General features: G+C 41.9%; 1 protein-coding gene across 1 annotated transcript in view; it reads left to right on the plus strand.

Annotated features, from left to right (window-relative positions):
• VIT (vitrin) overlaps positions 1–26,214 on the plus strand; it is a 116,008-nt gene that overhangs the window by 23,457 nt on the left and 66,337 nt on the right. Inside the window, exons 2-3 of the mRNA XM_024753557.1 lie at positions 5,862–5,931; positions 14,726–14,791. Of these exons, the coding sequence (XP_024609325.1) occupies positions 5,880–5,931; positions 14,726–14,791 (118 nt within the window). The 5' untranslated portion in view covers positions 5,862–5,879. The remainder of the gene's footprint in view (positions 1–5,861; positions 5,932–14,725; positions 14,792–26,214) is intronic.

Raw genomic sequence — 26,214 nt, forward strand, 5'->3', positions numbered from 1 at the left:
AATATTTTTATAGCCATGTACGTTGCAGCATTATTCACAATAACTAAAACACAAAAGCAACCCATGTGCCCATTAGCAGATAAATGGATGAGGAAAATGTGGTATATACGTACAATGGAATATTATTCAGCCTGAAAAAGGAAAGAAATTCTGACATACGATAAAACATGGATGAACCTTAAGAACATTATGCTATTTGAAACAGGCCAGTCACAAAAAGAAAATACTGTATGATTCCATTTGTATGACATACTTAGAAAAGTCAAAATCATAGAGACAGGAAGTGGAATGGTGGTTGCCAGGGGCTGGGGAAAGGGGAGAATGGGGAGTTATTGTTTAATGGGCATAGAGTTTAAATTTTACAAGACAAAAAGAGTTTTTAACGGAGGGCTAATGGTGATGATGGCACATTTATGGATGTATTTAATACTGCTGAATTGTATACTTTAAAATAGTTAAGATAGCCAATTTTATGTTTTTGTGTTTTACCATAATTTTAAAAATCGGAGAAAAAACACTGTAAAGAACCATAAAAATATAAAGCAGTATTATCATGTTATTACTGATAAATAATCAGCTCTTTTCTAATTCCAGGCAACAAGAGATCTAATTAAATTGGCTGGCTACTCTAGTTACATTATGTATATTTTAATTTCACTATCAGCCTTCATTTGCCCCACCAGAACTTCACATTCAGGACTGTTTATATTACATCTCACAGCACAATTCATACATTTATGAATCAGTAACATGTTCTTTTGGAAACCCTTATTGTTCTGTTTCTGTTAGAACCCTGGTGAGCACGAGACATTAAGGTTCCAACATTACTGTACACCCTACAGCTCCCTGACATTGAACTGCCTGCAGAAACTGCTTAACAGTGCTGGTGGTCATTCTTATCCCCAGTTGCTGGAATGGCTGAGAGAGGTTCTGAATTTTTTTTCACACATTTCAAAAAGCACATTTACATTTTAAACGTATAAGTAAATGAACCAAGCAAGGAGAGAAATTCATGTGGTAAGAAAGAAGCCTCAAACATTCTGATTCCAGGAGACCAGAGTGATTCTGGTCGAGTTCCATTACTTGGGGGCTATCTCCTCTGGGGTTAGCATGCTTCCTGGAATCCTGCTGTTTTTTTATCCATTCATCCCTTTGTGTAAAGGTCGGTCTATCGTGTCTTCTAAAGTTGTAAGACAGATCTGAGAGCCCTTCTCTCCGAAATTCTATCTTCCCTTTTGGTTTGTATGTTGACTAACAATAATGCTTATTGAAATATAATCCACATACCATAAAATACACCTTTGAAAATGTACAATTCAGTAGATTTATAGAGTATTCACAGATTGTCTTCCCCCCTTGTTTCCTTTCTTTATTTCCTAGGGAAAGGAAAGAGCCCTAACCACTCACTCATGGATTAAGTATGTTTTCAGCACATAAAAAATCAAATAAAAACCCCTGCCTTCATGGAGCTTGCATTCCAGTAGAGAACACAAACAATAAACAAATACAATTAGCAAAGCATAGAGTATGTCAGAGGTGATAAGCGACGGGAAGAAAATATAGTGGGGAAAGGATAGGGTGTACAATTGATGGTGGGTGGGAGAGGGCTTACAATTTTAAATTGGGTGATTAGGGAAAATCTTAAGGGAAGATAGCGTTTAGCAAAGACTTGAAAGAAATGAGGGAGTAAATCATGTTTGATCTGGGGGAAGGGCATACAGGTAGAGTTAACAGTAACTGCAGAGACCCTCAGGGGAGAGGTATGCCTGGAGCTTAATAAGCGAGAAGTCAAATGGAAGGAAGAGAGGTCAGAGGGGCCAATGGTGGCCAAATCTATTGGGGTCCTGAGCCACTTGCCAAGATTTTGGCTTTCACTCTGAGTAAGCAGAGAACCACAGAAGTTCTGATCTGAGGAATGCCATGAACTGACTTCCTTTGAGCAGGATCACGCTGGCTGCTGTGTGGACTTTGGATTGTAGGAGAAGGAAACAACCTAGTTAGGAGACTAATTGCTTTAATCCAGGTGAAAGAGGGCATGACCTGGACCAGGTGGCAATGGTAAAGATGATGTGAAGCGGTCCGATTCTGGATATATTATGAATGTAGAGCCAACAGGCTTCGCTGATGGAAAAGATGTGGGGTACGAGAGAAAGAGAAATCTATGATGACTCAGACAAAATGTCCAATGCTATATGGTAACAGCCAACTAGCAGAGCTAGTTAGGTGGGTTGGGTAGGGTAGCTTGATATACTGCATTTATCCCAACAGGAGAATTAAATTTGAGGCCTGAAAACATGTGAGTTGATCTGCAGCTCCTCCAATTAATATAAGACAAAAAAATGATGTGTCATCACACTATTTCCAAAATATGACCCAGATAATTAAGTATCAAATTGCCAATCATATATGTGACTATTTCTATTTTGAAGATAAAGATGGTTATTTGCCTTTTACTTAGCCAGTGGTCAACTACCTTAATTGGGAAATTTAACACATTGCAACTGTTGCTGGAAATTAACAAAGTGATGGGTTCTGTCTTGGGTTACTCTTGCTGCCTAACGGTTTGTAATAAAGCCTTTCATCTACCAGTTTTAAGTTGACTGCATCAAGTCCTTGTATTACTACCTCAACCATAATCTAATCATTGCTTTTTGTTAATAAACTCTGCACAGCACTGTATCTACATATTAAATATAAGCTTGCTCTAGACCTAGCTAGTACCAGATTGTTTATCTCTTTCCAAATCTCCATGCAGTGATGTCACTTTGGTGACTTCAACATCAGCCAGGGTGGGAGGATTTATGCCACAGAAATTGACAAATGGGCTAAATCGGGGCTTTTTTAAAGACAGCAGTTTTCCTAGCACACCCATGGACAGAGCAGAGGGTAGGGTTATGAACGCCAGCTAAAGCCTAAAAACCACACAGCTGTGGCATGGGTGGAGCAGACATAGTGGGAGTCATCTGCCCCAGAGAGGAAGAGTGCTTTATCACTGACATGCTTTAGAATTGCTAGTTTATAAGGATAATAAAGAGCAGACCAACTTTAAGTCTTTAAATTCCCTACAGACAATGTTATTCCTTATCGCCTAAGCCCAGGGCAGATCCTTCCCACCTACTCCCACCTCCATTCTAACCCTACTCACTGCCTGGTCACCACGAGTATGACATTTTGCCTTTCTAAGCCTTAATTTCCTTGCCTTTTCAACGGGGATCATATGTTCAATTAATGATGGTATGAATAAAACTTCTAGGGTTTCCCCGTAGCCTTAAGAGAAGAGGGAACCTCTTATGGATCAACAGCATCATATATATATATATATACATCTTTATTGGATTATAATTGCTTTACAATGTTGTATTCGTTTCTGTTGTACAACAAAGTGAATCAGCTATAAGTACACATATATCCCCATATCCCCTCCCCCTTGAGCCTCCCTCCCATCCTCCCTAACCCACCCCTCTAGATCATCACAAAGCATCGAGTTGATCTCCCTGTGCTATGGAGCAGCTTTCCACTAGCCATCCATTTTACATTTGATAGTATATATATGTCAGTGCTAGTCTCTCACTTCATCCCAGTTTCCCCTTCCCCCTCATGTCCTCAAGTCTGTACTCTACATCTGCATCTTTATTCCTGCCCTGCCAGTAGGTTCATCAGTACTGTTTTTTTAGATTCCATATATGTGCATTTGCATATGGTATTTTTCTCTTTCTGAATTACTTCACTGTGTATGATAGATTCTGGGTCCATCCATCTCATTACAAATAACTCAATTTCGTTTCTTTTAATGGCTGAGTACTATTCCATTGTATATATGTACCACATCTTCTTTATCCATTCATCTGTCGATGGACATTTAGGTTGCTTCCATGTCCTGACAATTGTAAATAGCGCTGCAATGAACATTGTGGTACATGTATCTTTTTGAATTATGGTTTTCTCTGGGTATATGCCCAGGAGTGGGATTGGTGGGTCATATGGTAGTTCTATTTTTAGTTTTTTAAGGAACCTCCATACTGTTCTCCATTCTGGCTGTATCAATTTACATTCCCACCAACAGTGCAAGAGGGTTCCCTTTTCTCCACACCCTCGCCAGCATTTACTGTTTGCAGATTCTTCGATGATGGCCATTCTGACTGGTGTGAGGTGATACCTCATTGTGGTTTTGATTTGCATTTCTCTAATGATTAGTGATGCTGAGCATCTTTTCATGTGTTTGTATGTCTTCTTTGGAGAAATGTCTATTTACATCTTCTGCCCACTTTTGGATTGGGTTGTTTGTGTTTTTGATATTGAGCTGCTTGTATATTTCGGAGATTAACTTTGTCAGTTGCTTCATTTGCAAATATTTTCTCCCATTCTGAGGGCCTTCTTTTGGTCTTGTTTATGGTTTCCTTTGCTGTGCAAAAGCTTTTAAGTTTCATTACACCCCAATTTGTTTATTTTTGTTTTTATGTCCATCTCTCTAGGAGGTGGGTCAGAAAAGATCTTGCTTCAACAGCATCCTTGTATCCACTCTGCCTTCCAACCTCTGAGCCTCTGTCAATGCTGTTTCCCCTGACTTGGAGCCACTTCATCTCCTATTTTCATCTTTCAGAGTTAACCCAGTTGCTGCCACCTCCAAGAGGCTTCCTCTTATTCCCACAGCTGACATAATCTCTCCCTCCTCTAAATTCCCTAACCTCTTGGGGACTCTCTGACACTATCCCAGACCTACTGGATTAGAATCTACATTTTAACCAGATCCCCAAGTAATTCATATGCACATTAAAACTTGGAAGCCTTGCTTTAAACCACTGGTTCTCAAACTTGGCTGCAGACTGGAATTACCTGTGGAGTTTCGAAAATGCTTGATGCCTAGACCCCACCTGCAAGAGATTCTGATTCAGTTGGTCTGAGATGCAGCCTGGGCATCAGGGCCTTTTAAAACTCCCAGATGATTCTAATATGCAGCAAAGTTTGAGAACCACTGGTCCATAACCTCCCCTTATTCTTCCTTTGGGGGCCTGCACACTCTCTAATGTTATGGTTATTTCTGTCCAGGTATGTTTTCTCACTTCTATTGAACTGTAAGTCTTTTAAGAGCAAGAACTATCTTTTAATTCAATTTTAATCACCTCATCCCTAGACATACAATAAGATTTAATAAATATTTATTGAGTGAATTGTTTTTGTAATCTAAAACAATTTGTAGGATTTCCCTGGTGGCGCAGTGATTAAGAATCCGCCTGCCAATGCAGGTGACACGGGTTCAAGCCCTAGTCCAGGAAGATCCCATATGCCGCGGAGCAACTAAGCCCGTGTGCCACAACTACTGAGCCCACTCACCATAACTACTGAAGCCCACGCGCCTAGAGTCTGTGCTCTGCAGCAAGAGAAGCCACCGCAATGAAAAGCCCGCACACCACAACGAAGAGCAGCCCCCACTCACCGCAACTAGAGAAAGCCTGCGTGCAGCAACACAGACCCAATGCAGCCAAAAATAAAATAAATTTATTCAAAACAAAACCCCCACAATTTGTAATCTAAAAATGTTCTCTAAATACCGTAAGTGTGGCTTTTGTCCTAATTTGAAGACTGGTTGAACATATTCTGGAAATTGTGGAATTATTTCCTCTTTAGTCTAAGACCAAACCTCTGAAGAAGAGGAGGCTGGTGGCTAGAACAGGTTTTCTGAGAATAGCCTCTCTGGGTACCAGCGCAGCTGATCTCCATGCGTTGTTTACAGAAAGCCGCAGATTGAAATCCTAAGACTCCAGAGGGCAATGCAAAATGAGGCAGCCCCTCCCTACACTCTGTGCATCCAATTCAGAACTCCTGGCTGAAATATGATGATGTTATTGTTTCTTCCTCTCTAGGGTGCCATTTTGATATTTATGGGGATTGCTGTCCTCACTATGAAGGCATCTGTTATTGAAATGTTCCTTGGTAAGTACTTTTATATGTGTATCTGGATACGCTTTTAACATTCTCCTAATGTCCAAAGAATCTTGCCAACAAAAGATTTAAACCAAGACAGAGCATATAAACAGTTCAGTGTATCTTTTTATGATAAACATTTTGGAGAAATGTTTAACTGGGAATGTTAAATGTAGATCAAATTCAGAATGTATGTCTATATATTTTTTATATAAAGCAAACATATGTATACATATGTATGTTTACATATTATATATTAAGCACACATATATACACACATATTTGTGTGTGTGTATTATTCAGCAACTAGCAAATATTTCAGATAAAGCATATTTACAGATTCTGAATTTAGAGAACTTATTTCTTAATTTCTCAAAAAAAAAAATTCTTAATCACTGACATGGCCTTACTTGTACCACTGGCAACTCATACTTTTAGAGGTGAAACCCTTTAACCTTATATTATCAACAGAGAACACAATTTGGGGTAGGCCCTTAAGGAGCAGCAGGTCAACCAGACGAAAGAAAAGTGCTGACGGGTTTAGCACTAAGCCCAAGGGTAATCTTTGGTTAATCTTGACCCCGCTGTGTTGTGGCCACTCTGTGTGTCAGGCAGAGTGATCCTGTGGGTCACTACGAAACTATTGCCACGGAAGGGTACAAAGGTCTTTTAGATAGTCAGTATTAGTTTGCTAGAGCTGCCATAACAGAATACCACAAACCGGGTGGCTCTGAACAACAGAATTTTATTCTGTCACAATTCTAGAGGCTGCAATTCCAAAATCAAGGTGTCAGCAGGGCTGGATCCTTCAAAGGGCTGTGAGAGTGAACTCTGTTCCACGCCTCTCTCCTAGCTTCTGGTGGTTTGCTAGCAATATATAGCAATCCTTGGCATCACCCCAACCTATGCCTTCACCTTCACATGTGTTTGTCTGTGTCTATATCCAAACACCTTCACCTCTGTGTTTGTCTGTGTCTATATCCAAACTGCCCCTTTTTTATAACACCAGTCATACTGGATTAGGAGCCCAACCTACTCCAGGAGGATGACCTCACCCTAACTAATTAAGTTAGTTAAATTTAACTAATTACATCTACAACCACTCTATTTCCAATTAAGGTCACCTTCTGAGGTATTGGGGGCTAGGACTTAAACACGAAGTCCATCAGAAGTCCTATGAATTCAGGGAGGGGGGCACACAATTTAACCCATAATATAGTCAGAATGTGCAAGGTCTGTGCAGAGGGGACTCTACAGTGGCAGAACTAAGGACTGGAAGAGAAAGAGGTGACACAGCTGGGAAGGCAAGGGGCTCTCAGTATGGTGGAAGGAGACTGGGCTGGGAGTCAGAGGGAAGATAAGGTTCTGGCCCTGACTCCACCACCAACTTGCTAAGGCATATCCTCGTTGAGAGCATAGGGTCCTTCACTTCCACCTTGTCCTTCTGAGAGGCTATCTCCCCCCAGCCCCATACTAACCTATAGGTTAGTAGGGGTGAACACAGGGTGGGATGAGGGTGGGGCAGGGGTTAGGAATAGGAAGGATTTAGCCACTGTAAAACAAACAAAACAAAACGCAGAAACCCGGAGGCTGGTTCACACTCTGCCATGTCCCCCACATCATGGAACCAAGAAGACCTTGACTGTCCTTGCTTGTCTCGCCCCTCTCAGCCTGCCCTTCTACAAAACCGTTTTCCCCTCAGGTTGCTCATTCACAAAGCAAGAAATCAAAGTAGAAAAGGGAGACTCCTACCGCAGATTCTCTTCTCAATGTCCTTATATGCCCCTCCCTGGAATCTCTCTTATTCATCTGCTTGTCTCCATCCCAGGGTCATTTCCCTTAAGTCCCCCGAAACCCTCTTCTGTACTGTGACAGCCTCCCTGCCCCGAATCCTTACCCCTCTAACTCATTCTCTACCACACCCCAATTAATCTCCCTAAAGCCCATATCTGATCCCACTCTCCTGACTTAACAGTGTTTTCCCTTTGTCTTTATGACGGAGCCCACATCTCTCAAAGCACTTTGCTTGCTGGCAAGGCCTCTCTCATATGGCTCTTGCCGTCCTCTCCTGCTCTCCTCCCTACCACAGGGCCCAGCCTGGCTTCCAGGGACGTGGGAAGTGCTGACCTTCTCATTCCCCTGAAGGTCGAGTCATTTCTCCCTTCCAGGTCTTTGACTATGTTGTTCCCTGTCCTGGAATGTTCTTCCTCTCACCCCCACACACCCTACTGGCCCTCCAGGAAGCTTCCTCTGCCTTCCATTTGATCAGACCCTCTTCCTATGGGCTTCCCTGGTGCCCTGTATTGATTCTAGTCACGACTGCATGGCATTCACCTCGTTATGAGGCTGCCTCCCCTGACACTGTACGACACTGATAGCAGGAGCTGTGTCTTGCTCACTGTTGCATTTTCAGTTCTCAGCACATCTCACAGGCACTCAAGAAATATTGCTAAATATATTATTCTTGTCAGGGATGTTGGATTTTTCAGGTTTTAGAGTCTGATTCTGCACCCAATTCCTATGTGTGAATTTTTTCCCCACACCAAGTGATTCCTCAACACCAGCTGGGTTTCCTACAACTCGGCTCAATTCTGACACCATTCTACCCGGAGATAGCATCAGATCCTGCAGGTAAGGGCTCACACAAGACTGCCCCCCGCCACCTAACACACACACACTTCAGATGCCGATTGCAAGTCAGGTTGTCACCTGTGCTTCTGACTGACTGGCTATAAAGCAGAGGTTTCCATGACCCCCTCCTTGCGTTTGATTAATTTTCTCAAGCAGCTCACAGAACCCAGGAAACCAGTTTACTCACTAGATTACCAGTTTATTACAAAGGATATTAAAGGATACAAATCAACAGCCAGATAAAGAGATACATAGGGCGAGGTCCTGAACATAGAAGTTTCTGTCCCCGTGGAATTTGGGCCCAGCACGGTGGCACATGGACGAGCTCTCATTCCTCAACCTGGAAGCTCTTTGAACCCTCTCCTTTTGGATTTTTATGGAGGCTTCATTATATAGGCATGATTGATTAACTCACTGGCCATTGGTGATTGATTCAACCTCCAGCCCCTCTTTCCTCTTGGGAAATCAGGAGATGGGACTGAAAATTCCAACTCTATTCACGGTGGGTTTCCCTGGCAACCAGCTCCCTCATCTTTAGGGGATTTTCAAAAGCCACCTCATTTACATAAACTCAGTTGTGATTGAAAGGGGCTTGTTATGAAAAACAAGACATCCATTTCACCTTTATGGCTCTGATTTCAGGAACTGAGGACAAGAAATCAAATATAACAGACATGTGGACACAGGGGGCAAAGGGGAGGGTGGGACGAATTGGGAGATTAGGTTTGACATAAATACACTACCATGTGTAAAATAGATAGCTAGTGGGAACCTGCTGTATATAGCACAGGGAGCTCAGCTCGGTGCTCTGTGGTGACCTAGAAGGGTGGGATGGGCGGTGGGCGGGGGGGAGGTCCATGAGGGAGGGGATATAGTTATACATAGAGCTGATTCACTTCGTTGTACAGAAGAAAGTAATGCAACATTGTAAAGCAATTTTACTCCAGCAAAAAATATATATATTATAACAAAAGATGCTCCCACTGCTCTTATCACTCAGGACATTCCAAGGGTTGGGGAGCTGTTAGGCAGGAACTGTGGCCGGAACACCAAAATATATATTTATCATAAATCACAATATCACAGCGAACCATCCAAAGATACCCCAAAAGCCCTCTAAATTAATGTTAATTAAGTGTCTAATCGGTATATATCAGAGCTAGCATGGTCACTCTAAACATGTGTAAATTTATGATGTAGCAGAGTTGTATGCTGCCCACTGTCATCGGAGCACCACATATAGTCAATGACTGCACTGTGGGGAGAAAGTAGCATAAAAAACCTAAGGCTGCACCAGCACCAGTTGGAACCTGCATTCTGGTTCCAACTTCTGCCCCCTCCCCCTCCAAAGCAGCTTTAGCTGAGATGTCAACCTTGACCTTGGTTTCTTTTCTACAAAATAAAAAGATGACCTCCAAAGCGCCTCCCAGCTTCAATATTCTATGATCTGAACCATAATTTTGTGATTTATGTGATTATAGAGAATAAGTTATCCTGTCTCTGCAATGAAGCTCTGATATGTTTCACTGAGTAAGTAAGTAAGTCGAAAGCAAAGCACAGGGGAAATTTGAGCTGATTTGAAATCATCTGCTTTATAAATCAGTTTTCAGGAAGGCACTGTGGCCACTGTTAAAGAGAACCAGAGCTGGACAGTATTTAAAGCAGTAAAAACAGATTTTAATCAGGAACCATTGCAATAGGGGAAAGGAGACTTCAGTATTGTACTGGACTCAATTCCGAATATAACAAGGAAAAGTGGGGATTTATAGCCAAGGAGCGGCTTGCAGGGGTCAGGGGATGGAAATTACTAAGAGGAGATTTCACGGGAATCAGGGGATTCTTGCTAAACCAACCAGACAGGATTCTTGCTAAAGGCAGACCAGGGTGATCACATATCAAGGGTGGAGGATTCTCTCTAAACAAGATTTTTGCTAAAACTAAGGGATGCAGGCCCAACAAGGGCAGACACAGAAGCCCAAGGTCAAAGCCTAGTTGAGAAGAGGGCTTAGAGGAGCCTGACTAAAGTCTGGTGAAGGAGAGAGTCCCTGTCAACACCACCTGAGTTAGTATCTTGAGTGGCTCTAAGGGATCAAACAAGAAGTTTATGGGCTAGAATGAAGCATTCCTATAAACGTTCTAGACATGTAATAAGTATTCAGTAAGTACTTACTGATTTGATAATTGGTTAAATGTTCTGACACTTCATGTCTTTTCTTGAAAATAAATGGATTCTGATTATGACTTAATACTGATGGGAAGAGTGGAACACAAGTGCCTATTACCCATGCCAATGATTTTAGAAAGCGCTTTTCATTATTGTAAGTCTATCTGATTTCAATATGACCAAATTAAATAACAATTGTCTCTTTCTAATTCGAAAAGAAACATTCTGCATAAAACATAGAATATGTATGTGTAAGAACTTTACCATGAAATGGGAAAAATACAGAAAATATAAAATAGGAATTATAACTCTACCATTATTAAAATTTTGGTATATTTGTTCCAGGTATTTCTCTCTGCGTATATTCTAATTTTGTCAGAATCATGCTTAGGGTTAGAGCTGAGAACTTCCCAGGTCATTTAATCTTCTGCTAAAATCATTTGTAATAAATGCTTAGTATTCCCCTACTGTTGGGACATTTCCAAGATTTCATTATTTCCGATTGCTATTAGGAATAATGCTGTAATGAACACCTTTTATTATACATAAATCCTTGTCTATGTCTCTGATTATAACTTGGGATATATTACTAGGTATATATTTTCTAGGACGAAGAATATAAATGTTTTTTAAGGCTACTGAAATGTATTACCAAATGGCTTTCCAGAATGACTCCACCAACAGTGTACTGGACTACCCTAATCCCAAATCCATGCCAGGATTAAGTTATAATCTTGTGTTCAATATTCAGTACACACTATGAGAAAATATCTTTTCATTTTGCTTTAGCCTGCATTTTTTATCATTAATGAGACTGAACATTGTTTCAGGCTAACTCATTTGTATTTTCTCTATAAATTATGTGGACGATAATTTACTTAAATTGAAGTTTTAAACAATTGCACCTCAGCTATCTTAATCATACTGATGGCCACATTAGAGAGAAACAGAGCAGAGGAAAATTTTTATTTGAAAAAATAAATTCAATATGTAATTTGTTTTGAAATTTCAAACACGACTAGCGAAAGGTGAGAACTTTTCATGTTACTCAAAGCTGGAACATTGAATTTTTAAAAATTGAGAAGTATTGCTGCAAAGTTGGTAAATCATGGTTGCCTTGGAACTTCAGACTCTAGCCTTGATTTCCTCAAGGCCTCTAGACTCTAATGGCCTCAGCTGTGGCCAGATAACTACTCCCATGGAAGGGCTTTCAGACCTATGTTCTGCTTTGTACTTTGAAGTGAGCATCTGTCATCCATCTCGGTGCTCTGCCAGGCTTCCTAAGAACAGGAACACAAGACTGATTTTTCTCTCACCCAAATTCCACCTGCAAGTCACCATTTCCAAGGTAGCAAGAGAGGTCTTGCAGATGAGGAATGACTTGCTTCAGGGCACAAGCACATTTGCAGCCTTACTGACCAGCTCTCCCCTTGAGGAGTGGCTTCTGGGGAGCTTTAATTAACAAGCATCTAAGCTGAGGGGAGGGCCTCTGTGTACCATTGAAAATAATGACTTTATTAACCACTGCTTAAAACTGAACCCAGCTCTGCATGTTTTCAGCCTGGAGGGTCTTGGGCAAGAAAATGCGAGTGATGGGGTGGTCTTACTCAAATAGTTATAGTCCTAATGATACCAAGACTTATAAACCACATGCCATGGGTACACAGCCCCAGAAAGACAGTATTTGGTTTCCCACCAAGAACTGATATCCAAATTTACAACTATTTCACTTACTCCCTCTGCTTTATGCGCATAATTTTTTCTATATATTTATTTCGTACTTGTTTTTTTAAAAATATTCTAGTTATTTATTTTTGTGTATAAAATGAAGATGCGGTCTTTGGACAGAGTTAAATGACACAGAGCCTACTATAAAAATCAGACCTCCACGACATTCACACCCTACGCAAACCCCAGAAGTAAATAACACCTAAAAAAGGTCTGCCTTCATTCTACTTGGCTAGACGTTTGGTTTTCACTCAGTTCTCTTTCATGGCTCTGTTCTTGCAGGACATGGTATGTCAACTGTCCAGGCCTCAACTAGTGCTAATAGTCAAAACAGGATAATTCAGGAGCTACATCATTGGCACAGCTCAGCTAGTTAATCATAAGATAAATAAAAAATTTTCTTAACAAACACTTGGTGACATTGCCACTTTTTCCTTCAAAGACAGTTACCAATTCAAGAATGCCTAACTCCTGATTTATGCTTTAATCAAGCATCTGTGTTGTTAAAAAAAAAAACATAAAGTAGGAAGTAAAATTCCTATTTTAATTATTCTGCTGCCTCATGTTCACCTCCAGAATTCCAACTCCATCCAGAAAGTAGGTTTCTCAAAAAAGTAGCTAAAATGGAGGTAAGTTAGAGCAGTATCATCTTTGGGTGGGTAAGGTAGAAGAAGGCCTGGAAAGGAAGGAAGAAGAATAGAGACTGACTAGCCTTTTGAAAGGAAAAACATGCTTTTCTGTTTATAGGTAGAATTAGTCTAGATACAGAGAAGTGAGCATTTTCAGACATTATTAAAAAATTGCTATGAGAAATGTTCACAATATATATCAGAAATTTAAGTGGGCATATCTTTCAGACAAGAAACCCTATTTGGAATTTTATTTTAAGGCAATAATAAGGAATCCATGCAAAGATAAATCTACTTATATTAAATCAGGAGTTGGCTAAATTATGGTATGTCCATGAATTGCAATATTTTGTAGGCAGTTAAAATTATGAGGGGAACATTAAATGACAAGAAAAAATGTTTTTATATCCTTAAGTAGAAATAAGTTTATGACACATTGTAAACAGTATAAGCATCATCAAATGTTTGTTTCAAAGTACAATACATACATATATATAGAAAAAGCCTGAAAATATTATACTTTTTGCTTTCATCTGTTATTTTCTGTAGTACTGTTTTTGAGTGTTTTTTTACTGTCCTACAAGGAACATGTATTGTTTTGGTAATAAGAAAAATTCGGTCAATGTTTTATATATATATATATATTGTGTGTGTGTGTGTGTGTGTGGTACGCGGGCCTCTCACTGTTGTGGCCTCTCCCGTTGCGGAGCACTGGCTCCGGACGCGCAGGCTCAGTGGCCATGGCTCACGGGCCCAGCCGCTCCACGGCATGTGGGATCCTCCCGGACTGGGGCACGAACCCGCCCGCCCTGCATCAGCAGGCGGACTGTCAACCACTGCGCCACCAGGGAAGCCCTATATTTTAAAAACACAAGGCTCACACTAGCAATGTGACTTTAAACTTAAAGGCATAAAGAGTTCCCCTTTCTTCCCCTATTGTTTTGCTTCCCGAAGAGCAGTATCCAGGTTCCGCTCCGTTTCTGAGAAGGAAGCTCACCTACCTGCAGCTGGCCTCTGGGGGGCGCAGCACCAATTGGGGCTGGAAGGACCACCAAGGACAGTCAGGTCGCACCATACCCTGCGAGGGGTCTCTCTCGTCTCCCCAGTCCCCCTCCTCCTTGTCTCCCTTTCCAAAGAGTCCTCCTCTGAGGCTTTGTACGGACACGCATCATCACGCCCTCCCTGTCTCTCTCGCACGCACATGAGCGCACTTCAAATGCACACGCGCGCATGCGTATGCGGTTCTCTGGGCATTTGGAAACTCAGTGTGGAACAGAAGAGAGAGAACAGGAAGGGCCTGGGTGTTCATCCTACCTCTATAATTTATTCCTGGCACCAAGCAAATCAGTGGGCTTCGCCAGACCCACGTTCCTGCCTTTGGAAAGTGGAGATGGTGGCGCTGGTGTGGTGAAATTTAAAGACAGCAAAACCGGGACAGATATCCAAGAGGTATTTTTAAAAGGCCCTTTCAGCAGAGGCTAAGAAAAGCACAAAGTATACATCTTATTTCCCCAACCATAAAATAAGGGAACATTAGTTCTACTAACGAGAATACTTTAACATATGCTTGAAGCAAACATAAAGGTCAAAAGAGAGAAAGCATTTAGGTGAAATAATATTGATTAGATTTTTTTGCATTTTCTTCATGTAGTTTTGCTGGTGACTGGAATACACTCAAATAAAGAAATGACAAAGAAGATCAAAAGGCCCAAATTCAGTAAGTAAAATTGCAGTTCCTCACTGGTACAAGACCTGTGTCTCCCATGTGGAGGACTGTTACACTTGTTTCAGATAATTTGGAAAGTTTGGGGTTTTTCTGTTTTGGGTTTTTTTGTGTGTGTCTTATCTCAATACTTTGCACTCAGACTAATTAGTAATGATTCTTATTTGTCATCTACTTCATTCCAAAAAGCATTTGAAATAAGGGTTCTTATTTTAGGGTAGATACGTGGTTCTACTATAATAGAAAAATTCAAAATGCACATAAAAAGACCAGGCGACACTATGTCTCTATGCCTAAGCTGGAGTAGATATTTTTCTGCCATTCTGTCTCAATTCCCCATACCAGAAAATTCAGTCTGGCTAATGCAAAAGTCCAGCAAACCTGCCCACCTTCCAGCATGCCCTGGAATCAATGGGTAATCTCACAGAAAAGTTTCACACCCAATCAGTGGAAAGAGGAATAATTAATTTCATTTTTGGGTGATAGTTAAGGTTAGATGACAGAAAAGCCAAAATAACAGTTGCTTAGATAAGACTGAAGTTTCTGTCTCTCTCCTATAAACATAGTCTGGGCTTTTATGGGAGCTTCACAATCTTCAGGGACGCAGACTCCTTCTATCTTGTCATTCTGCTTTTCTCAATGTGGCTCTCAACTCATTGTCCAAAATGGCTACCCCAACTCCATCCATCATGTCCACATTCCAGTCAGTAGGAAGGGATGAAGAAAGGCACATACTTACTCCCTTTAAAGACAAGTCCAGGAAGTCAAATACACCACTTCTACTTAAATACCATTGGCCAGAATTCAGGGAGAATGGGAAATGTCTTGATTTCAAGCATGCCTAACTAAAAGTAAGGAATACTATTATTAGGAAAGAAGAGAGAATGGATATTGGGAAAGAACTAGCAGGACAGGACATAAATGGAAAATCTCACACTCAAATCTTGTGAGCACACTGAGCTATCTGTATGTAAATTTGTAGACTTGATGGATGCTTAAATTAAGGTGTATTTATGAAGGACCATAAGAAAAAGACTTTAGGTATATTCAGTGCTCTGTGCTGTCTACAAAAGAAACCTCTGTATAGGCATTAGATTTAGGTGCCTTAAATCAGCAACATTAAGATTTTGAAATAAAAGAAGAGATTTGTTTCATGCAGCATTTTTTTTCTTCTGTTCCTTTAAGCCCTTTGTGCAGGACTTCCTGTTGAAATGAGACCAAAAGGGCAGCCATCCACAGCCTCCTAGTCTGAAACACTAAAAAGGAATCAGTTTTTTATTTATTCCTGTCAGGAAGGAGAGCCAAGAGAATCAGGCCAGGGGCAGATGTGTGTTCAGAACAGTGATTGGTTTAATATGGAGACAAATGCACACTCAGGTATGAATTCCTTTGGGCTGTTCCCAGTATCTTCATTAACTTGTCTACAAAAATCATAAAAGGTTCCATGATTACCATGACAACAGTTTTCAGTGACTATGAAAGTCTGTGCTAAATGACCCAAGGTCAAACCTCTTTGAGAGATCTCAAATGGATTCAACTTCTGATATGCTAAATTCTAACCTTATTCTCAAAATCTCCCTAGTGATACAGCACTTTTGAATCAATGTATGCATGAGGCCTTTTCTCTAATTAGAAACTCTGTCATGGTCATTAAATAAGGGGGGAAAATATAAAATGAAAGTAATAGGATATTCCCAAACTATGGCGATACCTGATTCTTTACCTCAGGAGTATTTCCAAATTGTAATCTATACCTTGAGGCCAAAGTAATTTTCATTTTTTCTGTTCAACCTTGTCAATCTGCCACTGGGGCAGGTGACTGATAGCAAGGGAGGCACATCGTTCATTCACTTGACAAGTATTTATTGGGTGCCGGCTAAGTACCAGGTACAGTTAGACACCCAGATACAACAGCGATTGAGACTCAGACTGTGCCCTCACAGAGCTCAAAATCTAGAGAGGCAGAAAGACAAGTTACCAGGCAGTTATGGTGTCTTATGTAAGTGCTAGGACTCGGGAGCTAAAGGTACTCCAAGAATATGGAGAAAAAAGCTATGTATCCGGGAGGGCTTCCTGGAGGAAGTGACACATCTACACTGACATCTGAAGGCCGAATAGGGATTGACCAGGCAAAGATGAGGGGAAAAGAGTGTTACAAGCAGAAATAAAAAGCATGCCTAAGCCCTGAAGAAAAGAAAGAGCTCAAAAGTAGTTCCATATGACTGAGGTATAGAGTAGGAGGCACATGTGTTGAGATAAGAGATGGAGGGGTAAGCAGGCACCAGATCGTGAAGATCTTTGTTACTGTGTCTAGGAATCTGCAGTTCATCAATGAGGGCAATGGGGAATATCTCAGTGCAGATTATTTAGGTGCAGTTAGCAGAAATCCAAGGCCAATTTGCTTAAGCAGAAAAGGAGATTTTGGCAGTACATGAGGTCGCTCACATGACATGAGGTGTCTCGCAGAACCCAAGGTGGGGAGGGCAGCTCGCACTCACTGGGACTGTACCCCAGGTGGAAAGATCTCAAGAATTAGTGTCTCTGCTTCTCTCTGCATGTCTGCCTCACTACCCACCCACCGATCCCCTGGTTCATGCAGACCATGTCTCTCAGCCCTGATCCCAAATTCCTGGGAGAGAAACTCTAACTGCATCAGCCTAGGCTGGGAGGGTGGGTTTCAGAGAAGAGTAGAATGGTTAGGGTTGTGTTAGGGAAGTAAAACAATCCTGACAACAAAACCCAACAAAAATCTCTTTGTCCCAGCATATGAAGAGAGAAGAGAGAGTACACAATATTATTAGTGAGTAAGCATTACAGATAGACATTCATATACAGGTAGGATGAAAGTATCTACCAAGTCTGGACAGAATTTCACACAAACTTATACAGTGAAGTAGAAGACAGAACAATTACAACTTCTCTTAACTCCTGGAAAGATAAATACATGGACCTCCTGAGTGTCTTTTGTATACCTGGAGACCCCTAAACTCCTTCTGGAGGTGAGTATCAATATTTGCGGATCCAAGGATCAGAAGTCTGGAGACCTTGCACTCTGCAGGTGATTCCGATGCCTGGTAAAATTTGAGAACCGCTGGACTAGACGTACCCAAGATCAGGGATGCTTACAGATGTGAATGTGAAATCATGGGTTCTCTTCAGTGTCCTCTGCCTCTTTCCTAGCCAGCCCTCAGCTTTCACCAGTGTTTATTCAGGACTAAAATTCTTCACCACCCAGAGGACTGAAGGTAAAATAACAAGGAAGAGGTCTTTTGAGAGTTTTGCCCAGAGGACAGTTTACTGACACCTACTACACACGTAGCACTACTTTCGTCTCTTGAGGACCTAGTGACCAGACATGGTACCATGAGTTGGCAGAGCCAGATTTGAAACTCAGGTCTCTGTGAGGCTCAACACCAGATGCTTTTCCAGTGCCTCCTCTCAAGCTAGCCATTTAGGAATTAAGTATCCATTGCCTAGAGGCAGATGAGGTGTTAAGATAATCAAGGGCTGACTGAATAGGAAGTAAGGTAGAAGAAATGTGGGAAAATAGAAAAAAGAGTAAATGCATGAGTTTCCTCCTTTGGCTTGGCCTGAGACCTTATGCCACACTAGTGCATCTATTCTGTCTATGCATACACTTCCTGTTACTTTAGGTAATTGTCACTTTCTCTCCTCCCTATTTCCTCTGCTTTCTCATTTTTTCTTCTCATCTCCTTTTCCTTCTTCCTATTTCTTTGGTCTACCCATGGCCCCCAGGGGCCCTTATGGACCTTGCTCAGCTCCAGTGGAGGACCTTTGGGCCAAAAAGGTAGTACATGTTGAAAATAATTTCGCATGGGGCTTTTACAAAAGGAAAAGCAAAGATGAAAAAAAAAACTGGGACTAGTTCTTAATGGCTCTACTCCTCCCACCCATACATGACCATTCATTCCAAGCTAGTATTTTGTTCTCACGTACACAGTCGTATTGGGTACAATTTTATTCTGTCACTTGGCTTATCACAGCACCTTATTTTCTAAGTCAAATCAAGTCTGACACCAGACTGCCAATTGCCTAGGGCTGAAATATTAAAATTCCATCATTACAAGGGCTTCCTCCCTCCCAGCTCCAGGCATTGGAAGCCTTATGCAATTTACAACATTCAGAGAGAGCCCCTGCATTGCTCAGTGTCCAAGCACATGTTATTCCTAGAAGTTGAGTAGCTCCATTGTTTCATGAATGGTGGGATCTTGGCAAATGTGGGGAAGCCCTATGCCGAAGGTTCTACCCAGAGGGGCACCACACCAGGTACTGTTCCAAAGTGATGTTCATCCAAGGCAGCTGCTAGGGAACAGGGGCATTTCCCTTACTGGGACCTACCTGCCCACTTCCACCTTCCCAGTCTGGGAAGGTCATTTTCTCTCCATCACTCTTTGGGCTGACCAAGCCCAATCCCCTCAAACAAGGAGGTTTCTGAGCAACTAATTCCCAGAACCTTGAGGGAGAGTTGCCAGGCAACCCCTGCCCTCTCTCTTGCAACCTTGAGCTCCAGAGATAGGAGAACACAAAAGTCTGACTACCTTCTTAGAATAGTAAGGGGAAAAATAAGAATAAGCATAAGTTAATGTCTTAGTAAATTAACCTGCTGTATGGTGCAGGGTAAAGTTTACCATACTGTACAGAATGAGAGTTTTACCAAGTTTCTTTACAGATGTGACTTTTTCAAGGCTCTCATTTTCCTGCTATGTTTTGGAGCCATAGATCTGACCTTACCCACAGGTACCTCACTAATATAGTCAGCTTAAACCTACTCAAGCAGTTTCTAACAAATGACCAAAATGTGGTTACGTTTTTCTTGACTGTTGAAGGCTACAAATAATGGTTGAAGGGCTTAGGTATGTTCATAAAACACTTCTCCTAAGGCAATCAAGATACCTTATAGGTTTTAAGGATTAACTTCATTTATGTTAGATTCCACATTTGAAAAAGGCCTACTCTTCAACTCATGAAACTTTTAGCCCAGACTAATAAACACATCATATGTTTCCCCATAAATTATGCCCACCAACAACTCTAGAACGATCCCTGTCTGGCAGAGTGTTTGTGCTAGAGAGAGAAAAGCTTTTACGTTGTAAAATCTCCTCAATAGCTTTTCTACATGTAAGGACGCCCCAGAAGGGCTCCAGAAGCAATGGCCTTATAGCCTAAAGTGGGGTCAGATGAGATAGTGTTACACAGGTGAGAGCTGGGATGATTAACTCCAACAAATTGTTGCCTGTCCATCCTGCAAAGCCTCTGACTTCAGTGAGCACCCAATCTTGTATAAGGTAAAATAAAATTATGCAAAGGAAAGCCTTCCGGGACCCAACACCAATTGCCAACACAAAACAAACCAGTTTAGATGGCTCCTGTGTATGCTACATCTAGCAATCACACTCCTGGGCATATAGCTGGACAAAACTATAATTCAAAAAGATAAATGCACCCCTGTGTTCATAGCAGCACTCTTTACAATAGCCAAGACATGGAAACAATCTAAATATCCATTGACAGATGAATGGATAAAGAAGATGTGGGGTGTGTGTGTGTGTGTGTGTGTGTGTGTGTATATAAAATGGAATACTATTCAGCCATTAAAAAAAGAGTGAAATAGTGCCATTTGCAGCAGCATGGGACCTAGAGATTATCATACTAAGTGAAGTAAATCAGAAAGAGAAAGATACCCTATGATATCACTTATATGTGGAATCTAGACTATGACACAAATGAACTTATCAATGAAACAGAAACAGACTCACAGATACAGAGAACAGATTTGTGGTTGCCAAGGGGGAGGGCGGGTGGGGGAGGGAAGGACTGGGAGTTTGGGGTTAGCAGATGCAAACTATTATGTATACAATTGATAAACAACAAGGTCCTACTGTACAGCACAGGGAACTATATTCATTATCTTGTGATAGACCATAATTGAAAAGAATATGAAAACGAATATATGTATAACTGAAGCACCTTGCTGTACAGCAGAAATTAACACAACACTGTAAATCAACTATAATTTAATAAAATAAAATTTTAAAAAAGATTCAACATAGTCAAAGACTTTTTAAGAAAAATGGAAAAGAGGGACTTCCCTGGTGGTCCAGTGGTTAAGAATCTGCCTTCCAATGAAGGGGACATGGGTTTAATCACTGCTTGAGGAACTAAGATCCCACATACCATGGGGCAACTAAGCCCACGCACTGCAATGAAGAGCTCGCATGCCGCAACTAAGACCCGGTGCAGCCAAATAAAAAAATTAATATTTTTTAAAAAAGAAAAATGGAAAAGAATGCTTTGCAAAAGAATTTGCTACCAAGGAAGAATTAACATGATCTCGTCACTGGTGTCAGGAGAAGGAAGCATTCATCTTCAAATTTTATTTGATGATCATTTTATTTCATTAAATTAACATTTTTGCATAATCTTTTAAAAATAGAATTTTACTCTAGTTGAATATCACAGTAGAACAAAATTAAGTTTCATATCAAAACTGTTTATGCATAAGTGCTTTTATGTTATAATAATTCTTTCTCATTAACAGCCAAGAGGCAAGCTTACAACGGCCGCCTCTGATTGATGAAGAAATTTGTTTTCCCGAAGCAATGTGGCTTGCCTTGAAAGCCACATTCACTGAAAACATGAATGGAAAATAAGAAGCAGATTATACAGTTTGAATTTGGCCTCTACATCATTGGCTTATTGTATATGACATCACCCAATAATCACTCTGTTATTAGGTCAGGCACAAGAACCAACTTAGAGCAGAAACATTTGCAGTTGTGCCTCTAAGATTCCAATGTTGCATGAAGATAGTGGCTCAAACAATACCAGTTTTGCCCAGGAACACTCTGAGATCAGTACAGCAGACACATGACCTCAGTGGGCAGCATCTAAAGGTTATCCTTTCATTCTAACCATCCAGGTTTCAAACAGTTCTCTTTTCCCTGTGTCTGGTGCCAAGGGCCTCTAGGAAGGAATCCTTGGCAGATTCTGAGGTGCTCTAATGTGAGCTCTGTTGAGAAAATCATAACGGACATGAGAAGGCAAGGTAACCTTGAGGAATCATATGAGGGGGAAACAGAGCAGATGGCTGAGGAATAGGTCTCTGTGCAGTTTCCACTCAAGCAGTTCTGGGCTCCCTCAGGATCTCTGTGACTTTAGCCCAGGGTTCTCTCATTTCCACCAACAAAACTCCACTCAGGAAGGAATGGAAGAGGCTCTCTTCTTGCTTTCTCCAAATGTTCCTAGGAGTAAACCTTCTTATGACTTCTAAGTTCTCCCCCAAAGTTAATAGTGGGGATGCACCATTCCCCATCCCCTGAGTCTTATTTGCCACATCAGTGTCTTCCTGCTCCCTTCAGACCTGAGATGGACACTTCTTGAGCTGCCTTAGTTTTGACCTGTCCTCTGAAGGAAGTCTTATTTCTGCACTTTTGAGATGAAACCCAAAGAGAGATGAAAATGAATCTAGAGACCTTCAAGATGGCAGAGGAGTAAGACGTGGAGATCACCCTCCTCCCCACAAATACATCAGAAATACATCTACATGTGGAACAACTCCTACAGAACACCTACTGAACGCTGGCAGAAGACCTCAGACCTCCCAAAAGGCAAGAAACCCCCACCACCACATACCTGGGTAGGGCAAAAGAAAAAAGAATAAACAGAGACAAAAGAATAGGGACGGGACCTGCACCTCTGGGAGGGAGCTGTGAAGGAGGAAAAGTTTCCACACACTAGGAAACCCCTTCACTGGCGGAGATTGGGAGTGGGCTAGGGGGAAGCTTTGGAGCCATGGAGGAGAGCGCAGCAACAGGGGTGCAGAGGACAAAGTGGAGAGATTCCCACACAGAGGATCGGTGCCGACCAGCACTCACCAGCCCGAGAGGCTTGTCTGCTCCCCCTCCGGAGCGGGCGGGAGCTAGGAGCTGAGGCTCCAGCTTCGGAGGTCAGACCCCAGGGAGAGGACTGGGGTTGGCTGCATGAACACAGCCTGAAGGGGGCTAGTGCGCCACAACTAGCTGGGAGGGAGTCCGGGAAGAAGTCTGGAATTGCCTAAGAGGCAAGAGACCATTCTTTCAGGTTGCGTGAGAAGAGCGGATCCGGAGCACCGCCTAAACGAGCTCCAGAGATGGGCACGAGCCACAGCTATCAGCGCAGACCCCAGTGATGGGCATGAAATGCTAAGGCTGCTGCTGCAGCCATCAAGAAGCCTGTGTGCAAGCACAGGTCACTCTCCACACCTCCCCTCCTGGGAGCCTGTGCAGCCCGCCACTGCCAGGGTCCCATGATCCGGGGACAACTTCCCCAGGAGAACACATGGCGCGCCTCAGACTGTTGCAACATCATGCTGGCCTCTGCCACCACAGGCTCACCCCACATTCCATACCCCTCCCTCCCCCTGACCTGAGTGAGCCAGAGCCCCCTAATAAGCCGCTCCTTTAACTCCATCCTGTCTCAGAGAAGAACAGATGCCCTCAGGCGACCTACACACAGAGGCAGGGCCAAATCCAAAGCTGAACCCCAGGAGCTGTGCGAACAAAGAAGAGAAAGGGAAATCTCTCCCAGCAGCCTCGGGAGCAGTGGATTAAACCTCACAGTCAACTTGATGTACCCTGCATCTGTGGAATACCTGATAGAAAACGGATGATCCCAAAATTGAGGCGGTGGATTTTGGGAGCAACTGTAGACTTGGGGTTTGCTTTCTACATCTAATTTGTTGCTGGTTTTATGTTTATCTTAGTTGAGTACTTAGAGTTTATTATCATTGGTAGATTTGTTTATTGATTTGGTTGCTCTCTCCTTTTTCTTTTATATATACATTTTTTTTCCTTTTTCTCTTTTTGTGAGTGTGTATGTGTATGCTTCTTTGTGTGATTTTTTCTGTATAGCTTTGCTTTTACCATTTGTCCTAGGGTTCTGTCTGTCCATTTTTTCTTTTTTTTGTTATTTTTAAATTTTTAATAATTTTTTATTTTAATAACTTTATTTTATCCTTTCTTTCTTTCTCTCATTCTTTCTTTCTTTCCTTCTTTCTTACTTTCCTTCTTTCTTTCATTCTTTCTCCCATTCTTTCTTTCCTTCTTTCCTTCCTACTTTCTTTCTTTCTCTCATTCTTCATTTCTTTCTTTCTTTCGTTCTTTCATTCTTTCGTTCTTTCGTTCTTTCTCCCTTTTCTTCTGAGCCATGTGGCTGACAGGGTCTTGGTGCTCTGGCTGGGTGTCAGGCCGGTGCCTCTGAGGTGGGAGAGCCGAGTTCAGGACATTGGTCCACCAGAGACCTCCTGGCTAAACATAATATCAAACGGTGAAAGCTCTCCCAGAGATCTCCATCTCAATGCTAAGACCCAGCTCCACTCAACAACGAGCAAGCTACAGTGCTGGACACCCTAAGACAAACAACTAGCAAGACAGGAACATAACTCCACCCAGTAGCAGAGAGGCTGCCTAAAATCATAATAAGTTCACAAACACCCCAAAACACACGACCAGACGCAGCCCTGCCTAACAGAAAGACAAGATCCAGCCTCATGCACCAGAAAACAGGCACCAGTCCTCTCCACCAGGAAACCTACACAACTCACTGAACCAACCTTACCCACTGGGGGCAGACACCAAAAACAACGGGAACTACGAACCTGCAGCCTGCAAAAAGGAGACCCCAAACACAGTAAGTTAAGCAAAATGAGAAGACAGAGAAACACACAGCAGGTGAAGGAGCAAGGTAAAAACCCACCAGACCAAACACATGAAGAGGAAATAGGCAGTCTACCTGAAAAAGAATTCAGAGTAATGACAGTAAAGATGATCCAAAATCGTGGAAATAGAATGGAAAAAATACAAGAAACGTTTAACAAGGACCTAGAAGAACCAAAGAGCAAACAACAATGATGAACAACACAATCAATGAAATTAAAAATTCTCTAGAAGGGATCAATAGCAGAATAACTGAGGCAGAAGAACGGATAAGTGACCTGGAAGATAAAATTGTGGAAATAACTAGTGCAGAGCAGAATAAAGAAAAACGAAAGAAAAGAATGGAGGACAGTCTCAGAGACCTCTTGGACAACATTAAATGCACCAACATGCGAATTATAGGGGTCCTAGAAGAAGAAGAGAAAAAGAAAGGGACTGAGAAAATATTTGAAGAGATTAGAGTTGAAAACTTTCCTAATATGAGAAAGGAAATAGTCAATCAAGTCCAGGAAGCACAGAGAGTCCCATACAGGATAAATCCAAGGAGAAACACACCAAGACACATATTAATCAAGCTATCAAAAATTAAATACAAAGAAAAAATATTAAAAGCAGCAAGGGAAAACCAACAAATAACATACAAGGGAATCCCCATAAGGTTAACAGCTGATCTTTCAGCAGAAACTCTGCAGTCCAGAAGGGTGTGGCAGGACATATTTAAAGTGATGAAAGGGAAAAACCTACAAAAGAACTCTCTTCCCTCCTACCCTCACCCCACCTCACTGTCTCTATAATCTAGGGCAACCTAGTTCCCAAAAGGATGACCGTACCTAAGGTCTTGATGCAAAATGGTATAGTAGGCTGCTTACACCTAGATGATCAGCATCTGTGCAGCAATTTTGTTAAACAAACAACCAACAACAATCACTAAACTTACTTTTGTCTTAAGTGCAGTCTCAGCACTGAGTACAGTGCTCTCAGAGCAAATGAACTTGGTTAAAGAAGTAGGTACTCAGGAGACAGCTTACTGTAATGAGACAGTTCCAACATTGTTACTGAGCAGGACTTGGTGGTTAGAAGACTCCAGGGGGTAAAAAGTGCTGTAATTAAAAGATAGTAGGAGGTAACACCAGCATTTTGATCCAGCAGCATTCTTGGTCGTGCACTTGAATTCTTGGTTGGAAAGCTTACACCTCCCTTGACCTGAGTGCACACTTGCAATGGAGAATATATCATACAGTAAATATTGAATATTCATTTTAAAAGATTCGTTTGAGTGGAAATGCTTTCTTCCATAGGCTGACAGGGTCTTGGTGCTCCGTCCCTGTGTCAGGCCTGAGCCTCTGAGGGGGGAGAGCTGAGTTCAGGACATTGGACCACCAGAGACCTCTGGGCCCCATGTGATATCAATCTGCAAGAGCCTTCCCAGATGCTGGACACCCTAAGACAAACAACTAGCAAGACAGGAACATAACTCCACCCAGTAGCAGAGAGGCTGCCTAAAATCATAATAAGTTCACAAACACCCCAAAACACACGACCAGACGCAGCCCTGCCTAACAGAAAGACAAGATCCAGCCTCATGCACCAGAAAACAGGCACCAGTCCTCTCCACCAGGAAACCTACACAACTCACTGAACCAACCTTACCCACTGGGGGCAGACACCAAAAACAACGGGAACTACGAACCTGCAGCCTGCAAA

Source organism: Neophocaena asiaeorientalis, unplaced genomic scaffold (assembly GCF_003031525.2).
Source record: "Neophocaena asiaeorientalis asiaeorientalis breed wild unplaced genomic scaffold, Neophocaena_asiaeorientalis_V1.1 scaffold171, whole genome shotgun sequence".
NCBI lineage: Eukaryota > Metazoa > Chordata > Mammalia > Artiodactyla > Phocoenidae > Neophocaena > Neophocaena asiaeorientalis.